The 24,044-nt window shown below is 43.1% G+C and overlaps 2 protein-coding genes across 3 annotated transcripts in view; one reads left to right on the top strand and one right to left on the bottom strand.

The window, feature by feature from the left end:
* Positions 1–309: 309 nt before the first annotated feature.
* On the bottom strand, positions 310–8,314 carry LOC121283553 (60S acidic ribosomal protein P2-like). Its single transcript, XM_041198273.1, has 5 exons — positions 8,185–8,314; positions 5,804–5,927; positions 5,668–5,716; positions 1,541–1,627; positions 310–426 (listed from the first exon to the last, which is right to left on the bottom strand). Exons 2-5 carry the CDS (start codon positions 5,924–5,926, stop codon positions 350–352), a joined length of 336 nt encoding a protein of 111 aa, XP_041054207.1. The 5' UTR covers position 5,927; positions 8,185–8,314; the 3' UTR covers positions 310–349.
* An 89-nt stretch (positions 8,315–8,403) lies between these two features.
* pidd1 (p53-induced death domain protein 1) overlaps positions 8,404–24,044 on the top strand; it is an 87,671-nt gene continuing 72,030 nt past the window's right edge. The window contains exon 1 of one of the 2 annotated variants that reach the window (XM_041196494.1): positions 8,404–8,481. The gene's annotated coding sequence lies outside the window, so the exon portion shown is untranslated. Of the gene's footprint in view, positions 8,482–16,789; positions 17,328–24,044 lie in introns of those variants that run through there. The other variant, XM_041196493.1, reaches the window with a different exon arrangement.

The raw sequence follows: 24,044 nt of genomic DNA, 5'->3' as shown, positions 1-24,044 counted from the left end.
ATACATATGTCAGTCAGTGCATGTAATGTTTCTGGTTTTAGACCCTTCCTCTGAATTGGGAAATAAGGGCAGAGAAAGGAGGACAAGAGCTATAAATCTTGTCTTCAACCCATCATTCTCCCATTCCCTCAATTTATTTTGGTCTGTACAGAAGGTACAAACTGCAGCTCAAACAGCAAATGTGGTAGCTCTGTCCTTGGAGCACAAGCAAATCCACATTCCATTTATGCCTTTTACTGCTCACTTGTTGTCCTGCCCGTAACCCCATATTATAAACTGTACCACTGTACAAATACAAGGGACATTCTATTAGAACACAGAACAGTTTATTTTAAAGACAGTTTTGTATTTAGTCAAAGAGACCAAAGCCCATGTCATCATCTGATTCTTCAGACTCTTCCTTCTTTTCCTCTTTCTTTTCTTCAACTGAAAAAAAAATGAAAAAGTTAAAAAACTAAGATCTTTATTTCCATAGTCACATGACTTAGTGAATTTATTTTATTCTTTCACAGGATGTGCACATGGTTGGCTAGGCCAGCATTTATTGCCCATCCCCAATACCCGACATAAGAAAAACAAGCCAAAAAAATCCTTTGTTCGAAAGGTGATTGAACATTGTGACAAAGCCACCAGAAGTTGCCAATCAGGTTAGCAGACCCTTTGCTGAGCCAGCTGACATGTTGCAGTGGCCACTGATGTCAAACGCCCTGACATCTCTCACAAGGGGCCATTCTTAAATGCCACCAATTCTTATCTGTAATGCTGGGTGCATCACATATTTTCGAAAACAATCAAACCCAGTGCTTTACAATACAGTGCATAGTGTAAGTGGGCACATTAGTTGAACATAGCCAACTTGCTTCTGGAATGTTAACAGAATCAGAATCACAGTGCAGAAGAGGCCCTTTGGCCGAGTCTGCACCAACACGAGAAAAACACCTAACCTACCTACCTAATCCTATTTACCAGTACTTGGCCCATAGCCTTGAATGTTAACAGAATCACACACATGCTGATATTTAGAGATAATTAACTGGTTGTGGCCACAAACCAGTAAACCCACACCTGACATACAAATGTACCAGAATAAATAAGTCATTGCAACATTCAAGTGCCTGATTTAAGAACCAAACGAAAACAGCTTGGCCTAAGTAGCCAAGTGGTTATGGGACTGGGTTTGTAACCCCAAGATCAAGAGTTCAAATCTCACAATGTCTGGTTCAGCCGGCAGCTAAGCACATAAACGTGCCAAACTACGGATTTGTTCCTTTAAATTTTTGTCCTTGGTTTTACAGCTGACCTGAATTAGGGGCTGTGCCTGATTTATCCCAATTTTGTTGATTTGGTTTAATTGTTTTCATATGTTCACAAAGTGCATGTAAATCAATAATACTTGGTGCACACTCTTAACATTTCCCTCACTGCTATCAGGCTGCAAGTTAACTAGTGCATTAAATTCCATTGTACATTTACCTTTTCACTCCCCAATCCTCAATACAAACAGACAGCCTGAAAATAACACGCAGCATCGAGCACTTACCAGCAGCAGCTGCAGCTGGAGCAGCACCACCTGTAGCACCAGCAGTTGCAACACCTCCAGCAGGGACACTTGCAAGCTTGGCATTGCCTAAAGATGAGGCAATTAGTTAACACAATGGATCAGTACTTGTGAAAATTGTGAAGAATAGCTAGACTAGTAAAATGTTGGTATCAGGGGAATTGCAAGGTCATTGTACATGAATCACAAATTTAAAATGAAGGTACAGCAAGCAATTAGGAAGCGAGTTGTATGTTTATTTCAAGAGGGTGGGCAGTGTACAAGGGTACAAAAATCTTGAAGTTAGGTAGGGCTTTCATTAGACCCACATCTGGAGTATAGTGTACACTTTTGGTCTCCCTGCTAATGTCCAAAAATGTCTTAGACTGGGTGCAATGAAAGTTCACTAGATTGATTCCTGGGATGAAAGGAGAAGTTGCATATTACTAGCCTAAACTCTGGAGAATGAGGGGAAACGTTAGAGGTTTTGGCATGGCAGATACGGGGAGGTCGTTTCCAATGGTCAGTGCTTCTAGACCAAGAGCCATAGTCTTGCGACAAGGCTTTGTCCATTTAGGACAAGAGACGAGGAGAAATTTCTTCACACAAAAGATCGTGACTCTTCGGAATTCTCAACCTCAGAGGGCTGTGTATGCTGAATCGATGGATATATTCAAGAGACAGATCAATAGATCTTTGGGCACTCCGGAAAACCTAGGTTATGTGGATAGGGTGGGAAAGTGAGTTGAGCCATCATGTTATTGAATCTTCCTATCTCTAATGTTTTATTTTGGGCTTGACCTATAAGTTCTAGGATGCCTGCTAACCCTTCAATTTTCCTAAACATCTTTGCACATATCTGTCCCAACCCTGACATTTTCCCATGACATCATTTTTATTATAACATCACCCAGCCCTTTCAACCAATTCTCGATTTCCTTTCTCAGCACCTAATTTTGTTGTAAAGAACTTGGATATCCCAACAGATTTCCATTTATCCTCTAGCGCATCTCTGCCTCATTCAGTGATTACACATTGAAGCACATTATTCTTGCCCCCCTCCTAACAGTCCACACACTAAATTCAGAAGAACTTTCACCTGAATATTAAAAACATTGCATTATTTAAACCTTGGCATAGTGATAGCTCTCCTGCTTCTGAATCAGTCTCACCCAAGATTTGAACACAATCCAGGTTCACGTTCCAATGCGACAATGTCTTTCCGAGGAAAGGTTTAACAGAGGCTCCTTCCCCCCCTCCAGTGTTTGGCCAACATTCATCTCAAGATCAGCCAAAAAATTCATTATCTCATTTTCATTTGTGGGAGCTTGCTGTGCAGAGCTTAGCTACCATGCTTCCCTACTTTACAGCAGTGACTAAACTTCAAAAGTACATCATTGTCTGTAAATTGTATTGCGATGCCTTGGGGATGTGAAAGGTGTTGCATAAACACAAGTACTTTCTTATCAAAAAGATGTTAAACAATCTATAATGACAAGCAACAGCAAGTACAAGTGACACTTATGGGAAAATAAACTAGTGTGTTAGATGTTGGTCTGAAACCCTATAAATGGCAGTCAGCAAAAGCACTAGCAAAAACAGAGCCCCAGGAAGCAAAAACTATCATTTCACAGGCAATGAAGCATCTCCGAAGTGCTGTCATGATTGTAATATAGGGAACACAGTGAAGTGAGGTCCAGAAACCACTAAGATATTGACCAGATACTTGGTTTTAGTGATGTTGGCTGAGGGTACTCAGAGACCTCCCCAGTTCTTTGAATACTACCATGGGATTTTTGATGCCCACCTTAAGTACAGATGTGGGCCTTGATTAACATCCAAGCTGAAAAATGGCATTGCCTGTCTCAGCAATCCCTTAGTACTGCACTGAAGTTTCAGCCTAGATTGTCTTCAACTCTGGGGCTTGATACCACAACCTGTGTCTGAGCCAAGAATTCATCAATAAGCCAAGGCTTACAATTCTACCCAACTCACCTCAACGTTAACCGGAAGCTTCCAAAACCCCATGTTCAACTACCAAAACATTTAGTTGCATTCTCTCATACAAAATCAATGAGGAAGGAACACATTTTATTCCCATCAATGAGAAACTCATCCTTGGCCACAGGATATACGCAGCTGGAGAAGGAAAAAGAAAAATGTTCCCCATGGCACAAGAGGGGAACTCTGACTATTCTAATTATTGCTCTTCACCTAGTCACAGAGGAGAGATTTGTGAAGAGACCATTCCTTCCCTGCACTGCTAAGGGATAGTGCTAAAAAATTAGGTTCGCAAAACCTTCAAGATTTATTTACTCCATACATCAAATTCTCCTTTACTGTAGGAAAGAACCCACCAAGAATACTACATAAGAGGCCATTTGGCCCATTATGCCATTCGGCTGCGTTGCAATTTTCCCCTCCCAGTATGTATCCAAATTCCCCTAAAGCCGTTACAGAATCTGCCTCCAGCAGCCCTTCAGCCAGCACATTCCAGATCATCAATGTGTAAAATTATTTCTCATCTCTTTTTTGCCAATTATCTTAAATCTGTGTCCTCTGGTTACTGACACAGGAAACAGTTTCTCTTACTCTTGAACACCTCTATCAAATCTCTTCCTAACCTTCTCTCCTTTAAGGTGAGCAACCCCAACTTCTCAAGTCTCTCTATATAACTGAAGCTTCCCATCCCTGGTAACAATCAGGTAAATCGCCTCTACATCCTTTCTAAGGCCTTGATATCCATCCTGAACAATGCACAACAATGCTCTGGACAATATTACAGATGGGGTCTAAGCAGTGATTTATGAAGGTTCGGCACAACTTCTTAATGTTTGTAATCTATACTTTTATTTATAAAGCAACCTGATCTACTTGTTCTGCCGCCTGCAATGATTCATTAGGTAAATCCCCAGTACTCTGTTCCCGCACCCTTATTAAAATTGCACCATTTAGTTCATAGTTCATTATCAAAATGCATCACTTCATGCTACTCAGCACTGAATCACATGTCTTTAAACATAAGTCTTCCAACATCCTCTTCACTGTTCATTACACTTCCAAGTTCTGGGTTATCTGCAAACATTGTATGCCCAAGTCCAGGTCACATACCAAAAAGAGCAGTGGGCTTAATACAAACCACAAGGGAACACCATTGTACACTTCCCTTCAGTCTGGAAAACAACCGTTCACCTATACACTCAGCTTTCATTTCGTAGCCAATTTAGTATCCCCCACTACCATTGTGCCTTTAATCCCATGCTCATGGTCCATTGTCAGATATTTTATCAAAGGTCTATTAAGTTTCTTCCCACGCAAGCAACCATTCTGTCCAAGGTCCCACAATATGCCATTGCAATCCAACAGTCACCTCTCCAAAGGCCCTCTGACCAAAAGTCCTTGTGCATTAACACCAAAATCACAGGATATTTGTTATAATTGTGATCACTATTGCAATCTCTTATGCAATGAGAAGGGATCCATCTCTAAGCTAATTGTTATAACCAAGGGCTGTTAAATTAAATCTATTCCAGCTCTATTATCACCTTCATGTACACTAGCAACTCAACCTTGCCTCTTCTAACAATGTTCAAACTCGGTGCATTGCTCCAAAATCACTTCATCTTGCTACATTGTTCTTAACCTGCAACATAACCCTTCTAGCATGCAATTAGTCCCTACAACCTACACCCTGTGTTTTCCAGATTTCTGGATTTTACCTGTGCTGACCAGCTATGTCAAGAATGCCCTCTGCTGACATATGCTTTGGAATAGGGACAGAATATTGGGGGGCATAGGCAATATTGCAGGCATAGGCAAGAGAGTGCATGTCCATCTTCTAAATGGCTGAGATGTTTATTTGCATGTAAAATTTGTTATAAAACTAAGCTGTCACACTAACCTCAATCAAAATATCAGATAAAAAGCAGTAACTGGGGCCACTAGTTTACAGTAAGAATTGTATGATTACATGCACATATTTCATTGTTGGTGCAGGAATCACATTTCATAGCTGTTCTTTTTTCACCATGGTAATCGTGTGCACTTAGCGAATACCTCAACACTAGATACCCAACTCAACCAGACACCCAATATTAGCGAGAATCTGCATTTCAAACAAGGTTGCTTACCTGCAGTGATGACATCATCCACATTCTTGCCTTTCAGCTCACTGATGACCTGAAATTCATTTAAAAGAGCATTACCTCCAGAGAAAGTGGGAATCCAGCCAATTTGAGAACTCAAGTACAGACAAAATCACAATACCTTATTCAATCGTTCATCATCAGCTTCAATACCAACACTGTCAAGAATCTTCTTGATATCCTTTGAAGATGGGGCTTCATTGCCACCCAACACGGCAAGAAGGTAAGCTGCAACGTAACGCATTCTAAAAGGAAGAACCGAACTTCTGTTATATTTATAGAAAAATTATACTCTAGGATCCCTATTGTATTTACCCTTCTGCTCAAAGCTCAAATTCCTGATCTCTCTGCACTTTTCATCAATCTACAGTTTAGCTATTTTTGAAAACTGATTGACCCAAGAGAAAATATTCAATTATCGCCCTTCTCCTGAAAGTACTGAGACAGTACCAGTCATTAGTTGCCGTTAGTTTTTTTTGGTGGGTGGGGTGGGGGGGCTTACCACATTAAACATTTTTCATAAAATATATATCTAGATGGCATGAGTCCGTGGAACTCTTCCCCAGAGATTGGTGTGTGTATATGTATATTAATATATACACATACAAAATCTGCTAATAGTGGTGATGGGTACATACCACAGTCAGTTGTCTGTGTGGCAGTGCCATAATGGAAACTTTGCTAGAGTTTGCAACATTAACAGAACAGCTTTTGATCATAGCAATACATTTCTACCTTCAGCAGCCATACTTCCCTTCTTCCCCACCAGACTGTCATCACAGTGCTCCAGGACCTCTGCCAAAAGTGCTCTTAACCTAGTTGTTACAACCTTACAGCAGCAATACCAGACACCCTCTGCTCAGCTGCTGCTGGAACAGTACAGGTAAAGCACATTTGTGGACAAGAGAATCTGTTTTTTCTGATCCTCTAAGCTCACTAAACAGCAATCAGCATCAAAGATTATCAAACCACAATACACAGAGCTAGTGGGATAAGTCATCGTCTTACTTTGCTGACCAGCTGTGCAGGTTCTATAATTTCTTCTGCTGACTGGTCCTCTGTTAAATCTGAATCCAGTAAGAGTCATGGCAATTTTGTTTGTAATTTCACTGGACAGGATTGACAACCAGAGAGGCACAAAATATGGCAACAACTCAGCCAGTGCCAAGACATCACATTTTGATGCCTAAGCACTGAACCCACCTCCCAGTCTGTCCTCAGGCTGTGTATCTATTCACCAACCACTAGGTAATTTTGAAGTAATTTATTTATTAAATGACTATTACTAAGCAGTTCATAGTTAAGGCTAGCAAATCAGGGCCCCAATCTAGTAGACCCAACAAAAACAGTTATGGCAATAAATGAGACTGCCTTCAGTGGTAGGAGGTAAAGGAAGATCCATTAAAATTTGCAGTGGGAGAGACACAAGAACACACTTTAAATATAAGCTTAATAAATATTGTCATATAGTACAGATGGAAAAAAAAATCCTCCCAAAATAGGATTCTCTGGCAGTGTTTTAAAATATATTTATTTGCTGGAAAGAGAGGCTTGCTTCCTTACTCGCCACCCCAAACATTCATTTATAAGCAGATCGTCAACCCATCTCTACAACCACATGCTTAATGCAACACAGGCTGCATATTAAAGCTTCTTGAAGTAGATTCCAAGAAATTGGGTGAAAAAATAATAATCGGGCCATTTTACAACAAAACATCCACAAAAACTTTCGTTCAAATTGAAAACGTTCTTACACCTCCACTTCTCAAGGCTTTCAAATTAACAGGCAAATAAAAATGCTGAATTCACGTAATGTATGCCTGGGTTATATATGTGTTATAACCACGCATGTGTTAGTTCAACTTGTCAAAAATACTGCCCTATTTGCACAACTAGACGATGCATAATTATAGAATGGAGGTTGCAATCTGTTGTAATAATGAGATTCCCGAGTGGCGAGAGTGAGGGGCAGCTTCTCACTGCAGGCCTCTCTGGGCCTTGTCTGGGAGGCTTGCTGAGGATCACGGCTCAGGGGGCATAGCGCAGCTCCCGGGTAACACACAAAGCGCGAGGCCGCCCCATGGAACAGGAGGCGCCGCCGCCAACATTCCACAATCGAACGCGGCGACACTTTTTCCGGCTACGTAACAATCGAGGCTGTTCGAATCCACGTGGAGGCCGCGCGCACATGGAGCTGGGGCGGGAAAGGGAGAAGGGGAGAACCCCATTGTAAGCGCCTTCACTTGCTCATCAACCGGCAATTAGAGGCAGCAAAACCCCCTCCGGAGCAAACACTGGGCGGTTTGAGGTTGATATTAGGGCCCCGAGTGCTTCCTCCTCCCCTCGAAAGCCTGTCTGCCTCGTTCTAGGCCTCAGCCTCCTTCACATCTCTATCCCTTAGAAACAGCTGAGAGTGTGCGGTTCCCGCAGGCCTCGGGGTGAAGGTTTTTACTGGTGGTTGGGGTGGGGGGATTCAGAGACCCAGGTGGGGCCTGAACTTACTTGGGAAACGAGTCAAGCTCCGCTATTCTGTTTCCTCACGCACTCGCTCGGAGCGGAAAAGAACGAGCCTCGTCCTGACTCCTAGACATAAAGATGATGTGCCGGCCTCCTGCAATACCATTGGCCGTTCCCAAACAGCTCTGAGCCAATCGTACAGGCAGCTGAGTAATCCTTTACCCCATTGGCCGGAAGTTTTTGAACCGCACTTAGGTGTCTTTGCAATACGCGACAGCAGGGAAAAGCTAAGTAACATGACCTGAACATTTCATTGTAGGAATGGAGCTGTCAACATCGAAAGTAAGAAACGTTCTCGAGTTTAAAATGTTGCTAGCTTTGGTATGTCTGTATGTTCATGGTTGACGGTTTAATTACTATTGAAGGATACTTTTTGGTCTTCCTGCCTCAGTACAAACGGGAAGATTAGAGAAAGGTTTAACTATGACTGACAGCAGAAACTCTTTAATACGAACTTTGAGTTTGCCAAAGGGACCAATGAACCAAGATTAATAGCACCTCTATAAGAACCCATTTTCTGTTAGAACCTCTTACTGGTGGAGAAATACAGAAGAGTTCTGTATTGTGGAATAATGGAAATGTGAAACCACAGATATCCTCCAAGCTCAGATCTAGTATAATCCTCACGTCTTGTTCCCTTTCTTATTTATTCGTACAGGCAACATTTAGCTACTAAACCATAAAAGCCCAACTGGCTAATTGCATCCTTTAGAGAAGAGAACTTGTTGCCCTGACCTGATCTGGCCTAAATGTGACTCCAGTCTCACAAATCCTGCTGGTTTCTAACTGCCCTCTGAAATGACCAAGTAAGCCACTATATAAAATTGCCATAATCGGGGCAACTAGCTATAAATGCCAGAATCACCAGCGACATACACAATCTGAAAATGAATTAAAAAATAAAAGCAGACACATTTAATACAGTACCCTACAATGAATGCTTTTTGGTGTTATTTTATGTAGCCAGCATTCTAAGGCTTTGAAGGCTAGCTTGCCAGCATTGTTTGGGACGCAGAACAAAACAGCACCTCACAGCACCATGCACTTCTGTTAAAGTATTGCATGTTTTACACTAGATAGTCTCTTGGCTACAACATTACTCAGTGCAAATTAAAGTGGACATCACATTCATATGATCTGAACTCTGTCTTTACTTCACAGTTAAATAACAATGTGGTGTGGGGTTGGGGTTGGGGTTGGGGTGGGGGTGGGGAGGTGGCTGGGGGTGGGATGGGGGGGTGGGGTGTGGTGCCATAAGTTGAATACTTGTTGCCTGTGCTGGATTCTGGATTCTGCCATGTATATCTCCTTGTCTGTAAGGAAGGTGGATTGAAAAGTAGCCTAGCAAGACAACGCATCATAAACCATTACAAAATACATGAACAAGCAGAATAGTTTCACCAATAAGAATTATTGGTTTCCTACTAATCCTCATTCAATAAGAACAATAAAGGTGCAACTCTGCCACTATTCTCCACTTTCTTTCAGGCTAACTGTTCATGATTTCCTCTGAAGATGCTGTCTCTTCAGAGAGTGAGAGCCAAAGAGAGTCCTCCGACCCCTGAACATTTTGGTGGAGGCTTAGCCTGTTGACTTGACATTCAAAGTTTCCACCCGAACAAAATGCCTTCCTTTTGATTAAGCAACTTACAGTATCTGTGTTTCTGTTTAGCAGAAGCTTTGCCGGCTTTATTAAATTACATCCATGTTACTACAATAGTGAAAATCGTAATTGACAATTCTCATTCTGGTAAGGTCAAAGTAACGGAAGTAAACAGCCTGTCAACTGGCCTACTTGGTATCATGTCCCCACCCCACAGAACCATTCTATCACCATGCCATTAACTGTCAGGGAATGTATTAAATTATTTCCTAAACAACATTCAGAATTACTTTCGAAATATTGCTGAAAAAAGAAACATGTTTAAGCTTTTCGTCTTGCATTCATCAGGACACTTGCAAGAATACCAATATAAGGGCAAAAACAACAATTTACACTGTGTGTGAGGAGAGTGCTGATTGGTTGGCAGGTGGCGTTGCCATAGGGAATGCACCACTGATGGTAATTGACAGTTAACTGCCAAGCATTGTTTGAAATTTAAACCAGGCAGCTTGACCCTGATTGGTCAAGACATTGCCTTGAGGAATGAGTCAGCGAATGGCTGTCGGTTATTTTGTTTAATAAGATTCATTGGTTTCCTACCAATCCTCGTTCAATAAAAACAACAAAGATGCAACTCTGCCACTATTCTACAGATGGTGACGTGGTGGTAATGTCATGGGACTAGTAACCCAGGGGCCCAGTTTAATACTTTGGGCACATGGGTTCAAATCCTACCATGGCAGCTGGTGAAAATTAAATTCAATTAATTCATAATTTCAAGTAATAACTCTGGAATTGAAAGCTATTCTCAGTAATGGTGACTGTTGTGGCATCAATTGTCATAAAAACACATCTGGCTCACTGATATCCTTTAAGGAAAGAAATCTGCCACTATTCTATTTTCATTTTCAAGCTAATTGTTCATGATTTCCTCTGAAGACGCTGTCTCTTTACAGAGTGAGAGACAAAGACAGTCGTCCAACCCCTCAACTTTTTGGATGGAGGCTTAGTCTGCTGCCTTGACATTCAAAGTGCTTGGCAGTATAAATTCTTGCTTTTCCCCCTTACATTGGTATTCATGCAAGTGTCCTGATGAGTGCAAGACAAAAAGCTTAGATATGTCTCTTTTTTCAGAAATACTCAACTTCTGTACTGCCAAACGACTATATGGAAATATTCTTGTTTGTCCACTTTGGGAGTTAAGCATTCAGAGGTGAATGTAATGTTAGAGCAATATCGAAAATGCAAGTTACAACAGGCCATACTGGTAAAAGTGAGACTTTGGGAGATCAGTTCCCCTCTCCGTCCTCCACAGCCCATGAAGTCTCCTTGTACGTGAGTCTGATATCTCGCTTATGAGTACTGTGCCCTTTTCCTTCCTCTGTAGCTGCCAATCCTGGATCGCAGGATTTCATGGCCCAAAAGAAAACCTGAACCACACACATGCCTGATAACTTAGACTAACCATGATTCCACATATTGTGCTGTAGGATCTGCCATCAGAGTCCAATAAGCCTGTGGGTTCCCTGTGGCCAAAACCATTGTGTGCCAACACCTGTCTCCCAACTGGAGTTGGTCTGTCTTCACAATTTCCCTGCCACCCACCTAAACAGCAAGGAATGGTTTGCTCAGGTCTCTACCATATGATCTCCCTCATCTTCCCCTTAAGTAATTTAAATACATAAGGCTGTGCTTTAACATTAGGTGACAAAGACAGTGGTAATCCATTACATCTTCATCCTCTATCCAAACTTCCTCAAGTACTAAGCAAATTTTACCTGCAATTTAAAAACATTTTCTACAGATTTCAAGCATAAAATCATAAGCATGAAGAACAGCTTATTTTATTATATCATCACCTGTTGGTTGGATTGGCAGGTGAAAATAAAGCGACTGCTTTATTGCTAAGTCATATTATGGGTTAATTCAGCTTTACATTTTGTCCACTTAAAATGACAAGCTCAAATACAACTATTAACATCACCTCCTTCCTTAAGTTTCGATTCAAATCAAATTTACAGAAATTATGGGGCAAAATGTTCTGCAGTTTAGTTGCTGATAGGTGTTTATTTGCTGTGTAATGGAACTAAGACCTCACACTCTGTATTTTTATTATATATATATATATATATATATCCTCATGGCTAATTTCTAAAATTGGACATTGACCTTCTTAAATTGGTTAAAGCTATGTCCATCTGGGACCCTGAACAAAAGGGGCTATTTAGCAGTATTGCAGGAACTTCCGCCTTGCTATTCGTGAAGGGAATTATACAAAGGCCATATACATTTCATAAGCCAGGCCTGGCCAACCAGAGCTAAATTGTCTGCCAGGACAAAGGACCCTGCTACCTCCCATTAAGATTTTATGGTTGGAACTTGAACCATCTCAAGAATCCGAAGTCGAGAGGTGAGTGTCATGTGACATGACCCTCCTAGCTGGTGAAACCGGTAATATTGCCTGGTGGAGCTGCAAAGCTCAGTCTGCCATCTTTCCACCTATTAAGCAGCAGCACAGAAAAGGGGTTCTGTCCAGGTTTGAATGCCTGGCCACATCTATACTGTTTCTACTTGAACTACTTGACATTTTGTACCATCACCTACAAGACTGATTCATCTCTGTGTGGCTGTCCCATCGTGGAAGTCATCTCTACTGGAAAAGTGAACTACCTAGCATCAGATTTCAGCCTGCTGACCTCTGTGAAGGAATATACCATTGGACTTTTGATTCTGGACTCTTGACACACATGAAACAATAATTATTTTCTCTGTGGTCTTTGTCCGTAAATAATTCTTTCTCTATCCCTCTTGTATGAGTGAAAAGGAGGCAATGTTCCTATGCTCCTCCCGCATTTTAGTGTGTGCAAATAAACTAATCCTCAGTTCATCCTATCACAAGTTTGCTGTGGGGTTATTAATAGAAATTGGATCACACCGAAACCCCAAGGGGTTGGGAAAGACACCACCGCTTATAAAGGGGGAAATCAAAACCAAAACACCTTTCTGTTTTTGGACAGGCAGTGAGAGCAAAAATCAGGCTGTTTAAATTAATGCCCCCCTCTTGTATGTAACAGCTGTAGTGTGAGGGGTATCAAATTATATCTTACCTTCACAGAGCAGGGCAGCTGAGGGCAGTGGTAGGTAGTCGATAAACCTGGTTAGGTAAATTCCAGCATTCTATAAATTTTGAAAGATATATATAGCAAATACTAAAATGCTATGTAGATGTTTGCTTTCTGTTAGTTACGAGTACTATTGTATGACAGGAAAAGTCTTATAATAGGATGTGTAGTTTGACTATCCATTCGATGGCTGGCCTCCTGAAATGAGGTCCACTGGAATACATCTTATTGAATAGGTTAATGTGATGTATTCCACAACCTGACACTCATAGCCACCATCACACGGTGGTCCCTCATCTTCCATCTGTGGAGCAGGTAGCCCCATTGTATGTGCTCTCTGTGGATTTGGTTGAGGACTGTCCAATGTCTTCGCAGGGGGGGGGGTCGAAGTCAGGGACATGGATTTCAACTGAAATTCCATCCCTCATGTTTCAAACCCACCCAGGATTACGGGTATCTCCGGGACATAAAACGTTTCTCGGACTGCTGTTCCCGTCGCATTCTGAGATCCACACTCAGTGCCATGCGCCGCCATATGAACACACTCGATCTCTCCCTCCAGCAGCACCGCCGTACCCTTTTTCAAAGCTGCGCGTGCCCGTAGTTTCATTTTATTCTTTGTCTCATCTGATGCTTCAACAAGAAACATTTTCTCTTTCTCTCAAGTGCTAATGAACACAAGCTCCAACTACTCATTGACACCAACACCCATCCAGGACCCTCCACCCCTGCCTGTCCATCTGTCTCCAACCGATCTTCCAATCCCAGCCCTGGCCGTGTATCCACTATACCCCCTGACCTTCCCCTCTCTGACGCTGAATGTTCAGTGCTCAGCAAAGGACTTAGCTTCATACCCTTACGCCATCATCTCAATGAATTTCGGACTCGGCACGATGCTGAACTCTTCTTCCACCGCCTTCGTCTCTGTGCTCACTTCTTTGGGCAGGAGTCCTTTCCCCGTTCAACGGATCCTTTTATCCACATCTAATATTCTCCCTCAACCTGGACCCCTCCCTCTGGATTCTTACCTTCTCTTGATCTTTTCATTGAGAACTGTCAGCATGGCATTAGTCATCTCAATTTCTCTGCTCCTCTCACCCATTCTAACCTGTCTCTCTCTGAACTTACTGCACTCTGTTCTCTCAGGTCCAACCCTAACATTGTCATCAAACCCGCTGACAAGGGTGGTGCTGTTGTTATCTGGCGCACTGACCTCTACCTCGCGGAGGCTGAGTGTCAACTCGCAGACACTTCCTCCTACATCTCCCTGGACCATGACCCCACCACTGAACATCAAGCCATTGTTTCCAGGACTGTCACTGACCTAATCTCCTCTGGAGATCTTCCTTCCACAGCTTCCAACCTGATAGTCGCCCAACCTCGGGCAGCCCACTTCTACCTCCTACCCAAAATCAGGTACTGACTGTCAGGACTGTCCCGGCAGACCAATCGTATCAGCCTGTTCCTGCCCCATGGAACTCATTTCTCACTATCTTGACTCCATTCTCTCTCCCCTTGTCCAGTCCCTTCCCACCTACATCCGTGATTCCTCTTACACCTTACGTCACATCAACAATTTCCAGTTCCCTGGCCCCAACCGCCTCCTCTTCACCATGGACGCCCAATCCCTCTACACCTCCATCCCCTACCGGTATGGTCTGAGGGCTCTCAGCTTCTTCCTCGAACAGAGGCCCGACCGATCCCCATCCACCACTACTCTCTTCCATCTGGCTGAACTTGTTCTCACACTGAACAATTTCTCCTTTAACTCCTCTCACTTCCTCCAAATAAAATGTGTGGCTATGGGTACCAGCATGGGCCCCGGCTATGCCTGTCTCTTTATGGGGTATGTGGAACATTCCTTGTTCCAGTCCTACTCCGGCCCCCTCCCACGACTCTTTCTCCGGTACATCGATGATTACTTCTGTGCTGCATCATGCTCTAGTCAGGACCTGGAAAAATTTATTAATTTTGCTTCCAATCTCCACCACTCCATCATTTTCACATGGTCCATCTCTGACACTTCCCTTCCCTTCCTCAATCTGTCTTAATTTCTGGTGATAGACTGTCCACCAATATCTATTACAAGCCTACCGACTCCAACAGCTACCTCGACTACAGCTCCTCACACCACGTTTCCTGGAAGGACTCCATCCCATTTTCTCAGTTCCTTTGCCTCCATCGCATCTGTTCTGATGATGCAACTTTTAAAAACAGTTCCTCTGACATGTCCTCCTTCTTCCTTAACTGAGGTTTTCCAGCCTCGGTAGTTGACAGGGCCCTCAACCGTGTCCGGCCCATCTCCCGCGCATCCGCCCTCACACCTCCTCCCTCCCAGAAACATGATAGGGTCCCCCTTGTTCTCACTTATCACCCCACCAGCCTCTGCATTCAAAGGATCATCCTCCGCTATTTCTGCCAACACCAGCATGATGCCACCACCAAACACATCTTCCCTTCAGCCCCCCCACCCCGCGGCATTCCGTAGGGATCGTTCCCTCCGTGACACCCTGGTCCACTCCATCCAAGGGCCCAAACACTCCTTTCAAGTGAAGCAGCATTGCACTTGCATTTCCCCCAACTTAGTCTACTGCATTCGTTGCTCCCAAAGCGGTTTCCTCTACATTGGAGAGACCCAACGCAGACCGGGTGACCGCTTTGCAGAACACCTTCAGTCCGTCAGCAAGCATTACCCAGACCTCCCTATCGCTTGCCATTTTAACTCTCCACCCTGCTCTCTTGCCCACATGTCTTTCCTTGGCTTGCTACATTGTTCCAGTGAAGCTCAACGCAAACTGGAGGAACAGCACCTCTACTTCCGACTAGGCACTTTACAGCCTTCTGGACTGAATATTGAGTTCAACAACTTTAGATCTTGAACTCCCTCCTCCATCCCCACCCACTTTCCGTTTCTTCCCCCTCCCTTTTGTTTTTTCCAATAATTTATATAGATTTTTCTTTTCCCACCTATTTCCATTATTTTTAAATGTATTCCACCATTTGTTTATTTCACCCCACCCCCACTAGAGAGCTACCTTGCTTGTCCTGCTCTCCACTCTTAATTAGCACATTCTTTTAGATAATATCACCACCTTCAACACCTCTTCGTTCTTTTGTCTGTGACATCTTTTGGTTATCTCCTCCTATCACTGCTTGCTTGTCCCAACACCCCTGCCCCCTTAAACCAGCTTATATTTCACCCCTTTCCTATTTCTACTTCTGTTGAAGGGTCATGAGGACTCGAAAGGTCAACTTTGCTTTTCTCCGCCGATGCTGCCAGACCTGCTGAGTTTTTCCAGATATTTCTGTTTTTGTTTTGGATTTCCAGCATCCGCAGTTTTTTGTTTTTACCTTTGCTATCGCCCAGTGCTGAGGTTTTGGTTTTTTTGTGCTGCATGTATCTCACGATTCCAATTCCATAGCGAATGGTAGGTGGGGCAATGTAGGACAGCCCTGGGAGACATTTAGTTGAGTTGGACTTGCACGTTCCTGTCACTGTCCTCGTCAGCGTTTAGCCGCAAGTCCACGATTTTTGTCCTGCAGGACCATGAGACAGTGTTGGAGCTGCACTGCCATGTCTTCTGTCAGGACAAGAATGTTAGACCAGCGAATTACTTAGTCAGCCTTGTTTCTCAAGACCTTTATATTATCATGCAGGGAAATTCACATGCTAACATAGAAAGATTTATGGCACAGGAGATCATTCGGCCCATTGTGTCCGTGTGGATCGAAAAAGAGCATATCCAGCCCTCAAAGTTAATTTTAGAATGACCCGGCCTGGCTCACTTACTTGATGTACACAAAAGAACAAAGGAACAAGTTTACCAAAAATTGCAGCTCGTTCCGCCGCAGTGTGGAAAGCCAGTGGTGCGGGAACTTTAGCTTGGTCTGAGGGGTTACCATCTGTCACTCTGGGACTTGGCAGTAGCTGAGCTCAGGTGTGGGACATGATAGATAGTTCGCGGCCGAAGCAGCTGTGAGCGTGTGCCTACGACTGCAGGCGAGTTACGATAACTGGTGGGCCGGTATTAGGAGCCAGTGAAGCCTGCAACCATCACCCCAACAAGGGAGGGAGATTTTGGTAGCAAAGGTTATTGCTGCCGCTTCGGGAACGTTTGTAATGTCGTAAAGTCGCAACGTTCTATAATTGGAATGCTGGAAAGTCGCAACATTTTAACATTAGAACCTTGCAAAATGGACTATTGGGACAGTGCTATGAGGCGGGAAGAAATTGACCCGCGGGCGCTTTCCAATAAGTGGGCGAGACGGCCGTGTAACCACATCCCACATTCACTCTCAGATTGCCTTAAACATAACCGATCCGGGGCTTCTTCAACTTTGGAAACGCTTTTGACAAATCGCATTAATTATCACCAGCACTTTCGTCCGAACTGAATTTGTTTGTAAGTGTTATTTCGCTGCTGTGCTGACATGGGATCAGGAAGAGTCTCAGCTTCCACCGCCCCCACCACCTTAAACTTTCTGTGTAGGCCAAATGCTTCAGTCTCTTTTCACGGGGAGACTGCAGTTTGCGATGTGAAACTACCTGTATTTGTTTGTTATTTTGCAACAATCTATATCAGGCAGTCGTATTTTGGTGTGGTGTAAAATCTTATCCTGTGACTTCCTGAATAATAACATAATTTGACGCTTTTATTAAAGGGAGTTTGTCTTGTTTTAAGTAGTTAAATAAGCTTTCTGGCGTCGCGGGACATTACAGGAAGATGACATTGTGCCTCTTGTGCAACAATAGCTTGTATTTATATGGCGCCTTTAATGCAGAGAACTGCTCCAAGCCCTTTCTTTGAAAGGCTTGAGGAAAACAGGCTGGGAGAGGTCAGGAGGGACTGCCAAAGCTTGGTCGAAGAGAAGAACTTTGATAAGGAATGAATTAATGTATTTACTCTCCCAGAATGCCTTTTGTGTTATTAGGACATTCCAAATGAAAGACTTTTGAAATATAGTCATGGTTGTACGGAAATGTGGTAGCCAATTTAACACATTAAGGTGCTATAAACAGCAAATAATTGATGAATCTGTTTTGGTCATGCTGGTTGAGAGATAAATATTGTGCAGCACAGGTGCAGAACTGCCCAATTTTTCACTAGCTAAGCTTCTGACCACATACTCGTGCTGTCACTAAGATCATCCATTTCTACCTCTCTAATATCCCCCAACTTCATCCCTTCCTCAGCTCATCTGATACTGCTGAACTCTCTTCCACACCTTTCTTATCTCTAGATGAGACTGTTTCAATGCACTCCTGGCCAGCTTCCCAAATTCTACTCAGAGGAGACAGTGGTGTATTGGCAATGTCACTGGACTAGTAATCCTGAGATCATGCTCTGGGGACGTGGGTTCACATCCCACCTTGGCCATGGCAGCAGTTGAAATTTAAATTCAATTCCTCTCTAACCCTCTCTCCTCCTTTAAGATTCTTCTTTAAAATTACCTCTTTGATCAAGCTTTAAATAATCTTCCCCAATATCTTCCTTTTGTCTATGACATCTTTGGCAATCTCTTCTTTGCCTCCATCTATCACTGGCCCTCTATCCAGCTCTACCTGTCCCACCCTCCTCAACCAGCTATATTTCACCTCATTTCTATATTTCCTCAGTTCTGATGAAGAGTCATATGGACTCGAAACGTTAACTGTATTCCTCTCCACAGATGCTGTCAGACCTGCTGAGTTTTTCCAGCTGTTTTTATTTTTGTTTCAGATTTCCAGCATCCGCAGTATTTTGCTTTTATCTCTTTCTGTGGCTTGGTGTCAAATTTTGCTTTACAACATACCTGGGAAGTGCCTTGGGGTGTTTCATTACATTAAACATTAAAGGCGCTAATTAAATACAAGTGGTTTTTGAAGCAACATTCAGAGGCTTTTGTTTTACAATTCCTTGAAAAGCCAGCGCCTCAATTTTGTAGCACTCCTTCAGTATTGCATTGAAGTGTCAGCCTAGATTACATGCTCAAGTGTTACTGTCAGGCTTGAACCCTTTAACTTCTGATTCCAGTGATGTTACTCCCGCTAAGCCAAGCAAACACTTGATAGTTTTTTCTAAGAGGTGAAGAACCTCTTCTAAGAGTGAAGTTCTAAAGAACTTTTTCTAAGAGTGAAGTGGCTGAAAGATCTGCCACCACTGGTTGGGAAAAGGGAGGTAGATACACAAAAAGTTGGAGTTTAGGATTGGAGCATTTGGGAGAGGTAAGGCTGAAGGAGATGCAGAGATAGGAGAGGAGAAAGCTTTTACAATGAATACATGGTGCAGCAGGCAGCCATTGTAGATCAGCAAAACCGGGGTAATGATTGAGTGGGAATGGGGTATGTGTGGAAAATTTTATACATTTTGGAGCTTAGGTGGCAAAGGCATGGATGAGAGTTTCAGTGGTTTCTGTAGCCGAAGGACTGAGGTAGCGACTCTTCTGACACCCTCTGCTGCTTTAGAAGTTACCAGTTTCCTACCCGAATCGTCTCCTTTTCACCATGGATATCCAGTCCCTCTACATCTTCAATCCCTCATTTGTGGGCCCTCCGCTTCTTGCTTGAATGATCAGACCCCGTCTCCCACTACCATCCTCTGCATGGGTGAACTTGTTATACATTAAACAATTTCTCCTTTGAGTTCTCTCACTTCCTTCAAAGAAAAGGTGGCACTGTGGGAACTCGTACGAGTCCTAGCTATACTGGCCTTTCTGTAGGATATGTGGTACATTCCTGGTTCCAGTCTTAGTCAGGTCCCCTCTCTCACCTCTTTTTCCGATACATTGATGGTTGTGTTGGTTCCGTTTCCTACTCTTGACCTGAACTGGAAAATTTCATTAGTTTTGCTTCCAATTCTCACCTTCCCCTCAACTTCACATGATCCATCTCCAATTCTTCCCTTCCTTTCCTTGATTTCTCTGACTCTATTTCTGGGGATAGGCTGTTGACCAATATCCACCATAAGCCCACTTGCTCCCACAGTTGCATTGATTACACTTTCTTCCTTCCTTCCTGCAGACCCCATCTTTTTGATTGGGCACTTTACATTAAATGCAACACTTTCAGATCATAACCGTGGCTCCCACTTTTTCAGTAGGTGCTGGTCATGATTCTGCTGCTGCCATTTACAGCTCCTCTAGACTCATCTTCTATTGATTAAGAACAACAAAGGGTGACAAAACCAATGGTAAGAGGTACATAAAAGGGGGTAGGGAAAGAAACTTGCAAAAAATATCAAAATCAACACATTTTTACAATTATATTAGGAAAAAGAGGGTGGTCAGGAGCAACCATGAAAATTAATAATGGTGATATTGTAAATGAAAACAAGGAACAGGCAGACGTATGTCGATACTTACAGTGGAGGATGAGGTTAGCAAGTCAGACATCCTAAGAAAACTAATATTGAATCATGGGCAGGGACTCAACAAATTTAAAGTAAGAAAAATACATTAATGAAGATAAAAGGCATTAAAGAGTGACAAATCCACAGGGACAGATGGTTTTTAATTCCAGGGTTCTAAAGGAAGTAGGTGAGAACATTGCAGGTGCCCTAATTATAATCTTGCACATTCTCTTGATTCGGGAACTGTTCCTTTTAGTTTGGAAAATTGTGCATGTCACTTCATATTTAAGAAAGGTGAGAGAGGGAAATCAGGGAATTATAGACCAGTTAGCCTAATGCCAGGAAATGACTTAAAGTCTGTAATTAAGGATAGAGGGCTGGACTTTCATCCTTGAGGTAAGTAGTGGGAGTCGGGAAAACTCCCGGTTCAGCTCACCCACTCCTCGGGAGAAAGTGCCCACGAGGATGGGATTTGCATTGTGGGCGGGTGTGGGGGGAATGGAATTCGGCTGCGGTCAGCCAGCCGACCCAGGAAGAAGTTTGGAAGCAGCCACAGGGAGTGCCACAGGCAGAGGTGGACTGTTTAAAAGGCCAGCCTTGTGCTTTCGGATTTCGTCCCAGTTATAATGAAGACAGAAAGGACCTCCAGCTCTCACCCCTCACACCCCCTCAACCCTCACATGTTTCCCATGCTCCATACGAGCCACCTGATGCCCCAACCCAACCCATATGGCTCCCCATGTTACCCCATGTCAAGGTATTCCCCACCCACCTCCTTTGGCACCTCAAGCCCCCATGCCAAGGTATGCCCACAAACAACCTCAATGGCTCCTCATTCCTCCATGTCAAGCTATGCACCCCAAACAACCCAATGCCATCCATAACACCCATGCCAAGATATGGCCCCCACCCAGCTCCTACGGTCTCTCATACTCCCATGCCAAGATATGCCACCCAAACAACCCCTATGATCCCTCATCCCCCGAATGCCAAGCTTTGGCACTTCCATGTCGATTCACCCACAATATTCTGTATAAAAGCAATGAACGCTATAGTAAGAAAGATCATAAGACAGTAGGAAGTGTAAAAAGAAAGCTTGAAAAAAAGTAATTCATTGATAACTTTCCATTCCCTTAAAAATCTCCTTTTTTACTACAGCTTAATAAAGTGTTAGTCATCCAGCTATTTAAGTATTCTAATTGATGGCTGGTCTCTCAGCCAAGAATGCATAATAAAGCTTGGCTGAGAGTCCAGAAATCCATTAACCTGTTGAAACACCTGAGCCTCAGGGAAAATGTTGTGTGATTCACAGTTCTGGCTGTCTGATCGCTGCTGTCAATTTCACAATATTTACACAAGATGACGCAGTTTCAAGTGCTTGAAGTTTCAACTAAAGATACTTTAAAGTGTTTGGGTGATTGTCACTTCCATTGGGCTGAAGTAAAAAGATTTTTTTTAAGAAAGTGGAAGATTATGTATGAATGACTTTTTAAAGCTTTTTTTACATATCCTACTGTCACTATAGGATTCACTGCTTCCATAGAGTATATAGTGGGTGAATGTGGGGGCATTCCTTGGTATGGGGGGCCATAAGGAGAGGTGAGGGGCATACCTTGGCATGGGAGCACAAGGAGGGTCTTTTGAACTTACCTTTTGAAAGGTCCCCTTTTGCAGACTATGTTTAATGACACCTCTTGAGTTGCTGTGAACTGCGACTCTTTGAAAAGCTGGTCTGACTCCATGAAAATTGCTGAAGACTAGGACATGCCGATCCCCGCAGGGTCTGAGTGCATGGTGCAGGCTTGCAACCCGAAGGTAGTCCCAAAAATTTGGAACCCTGGGGAGTCGGGACTCCCAGAATCGGGACCTACCCACCATTTTTAAAGAGCTCCTGAGTCATCCCGACTCAGCAAAGATCCAGTCCAGAAGGACTGAACACCTTGAAAATTTGCAGCTGATCGGAGAGAGTCAGCATGGATTTGTAAAAGGTAGGTTATGCCTGATGAACCTGATGTGAATTCTTTTGAAGATGTGACTAAAGTAGTGGACGGCAGAATGTCTGTGAGTGTTATTTATACAGATTCCTGGAAGGCTTTTGATAAAGCCTCTCATAGATTGTTGTTGTTGTAAAGTTGAAGCTTATGGAATTGAAAGCAAGTTACTAACCTGGTAAAGAAATTGCCTGAGTGGCAGGAAACAGAGCTACAGTAGGGATAATAGGCAGGTATTCTCATTGGCAGGATATGACTAGCAGTCTCCCGCAAAGATCTGTCTTGAGGGCCTCAACAATTCAACAAATGTATGAATAACTAATGTGATTAGATATAGAGCCACATATCCAAGTTTACCGATGGCACAAAGGTGGCAGTGTGAGCAGTTTAGAGGAAAGTGTAACGTTACAAAGGCATTCACTTAAGTGAATGGGCAAGTAGATTTCAATGTGGTGAAGTCGAGGTTATATTCAGATCAGCCATGATCTTATTGAATGGCCGGGCAGGCTTGAGGGGCTGCGTGGCCTATTCCTGCTCCTAGTTCGTATGTTTGTATGTAGGCAAATGTGAGGTCATTCATCTTGAACCCTAAAAGGATAGAACAGGGTAATTTCTAAATGGTGATATGCTAGAAACTGTGGCGGTCCAAAGACACTTAATGGTGCAAGTACACAAATCATTAGAATGTCATGGACAGATACAAAAAAAAATCAAAGAGACTTAATGGAATGCTGGCCTTTATATCTAGATACTAGAATACAAACGGGTAGAAGTTGTGCAATAGCTATACAAAGTCCTGGTTTGATCACACCTGGATTGCTGTGAGCAGTTCCAGGCACCACACCTTGGGAAGGATAGGTTGGCCTTCAAGGGAGCGCAGCTTAGGTTTACCAGAATGATACCTGAACTCCAAGGTTGAAGTCACAAGAAGAGATTACACAAACTAGGATTGTATTCCCTGGAATTTAGCATTTGAATGAAGTTTTCAAGATATTTAAGGTGAACTGATAGGGTAGATAGAAACTATTTCTGTCAGATAGGGGTGTAAGACCAGGGGGCACAGTTTAAGCATTAGAAAACGATCTTTCAGGAGTGAAATCAGGAAACACTTCTACAGTTTGGAAGTTTGGAACTCTCTTGTATAGATTCCTGTTAACCAAGGATAGTAAGGGAGATGAGAGTTAGGTCACAGATCAGCCATCACCTCATTGAATCGCACAAAAGGCTCGAGGAGCTAAATGGCCTACTCCTGTTCCTATGTTCCTTTACTTGTCACATTGCCATTCCCTTTTGGGATTTAAATCCCTCATCCACCATATCACAGACCTTCCCTTTTGTTCTTCACCCTTCCACCCCTTTCCTTATACCTGCTTAAAGCCTGTTATATCTGTAACATTTTCCAGTTCTGACATAAGATTACAGACCTGAAACATTATCTGTTGTTTCTCTTGCCACAAATGCTACCTGACCCGCTGAGTATTTCCAGTATTTTATGTTTGCATTTCATATTTCCAGCTTCTTCAGGATTTTGTCTTTTGAGGTAGGGAGGATTTTTTTTTTGAAATCCCTCCATTACCTCACTCCTCCCTATCTCTGACCTCCTTCAGAAGCCCAACCCTCCATGATATCTGTGCTCCTTCAATTCTGGCCTCTTGCATAACTCCAATTTTCATCGCTCGATGTTGGTGGCCATGTCTTCAGATGCCTTGGGCCTAAGCTCTGAATTCCCTCCAACATCTTTCCACCTCTCCTCCTTTAAAGCACTTCTGAAATCCATTGCTTTGGCAAACCTGTCCTAATA

This window comes from Carcharodon carcharias, chromosome 10 (assembly GCF_017639515.1).
Source record: "Carcharodon carcharias isolate sCarCar2 chromosome 10, sCarCar2.pri, whole genome shotgun sequence".
NCBI lineage: Eukaryota > Metazoa > Chordata > Chondrichthyes > Lamniformes > Lamnidae > Carcharodon > Carcharodon carcharias.
This window is presented reverse-complemented; position numbering and strand designations above follow the sequence as displayed.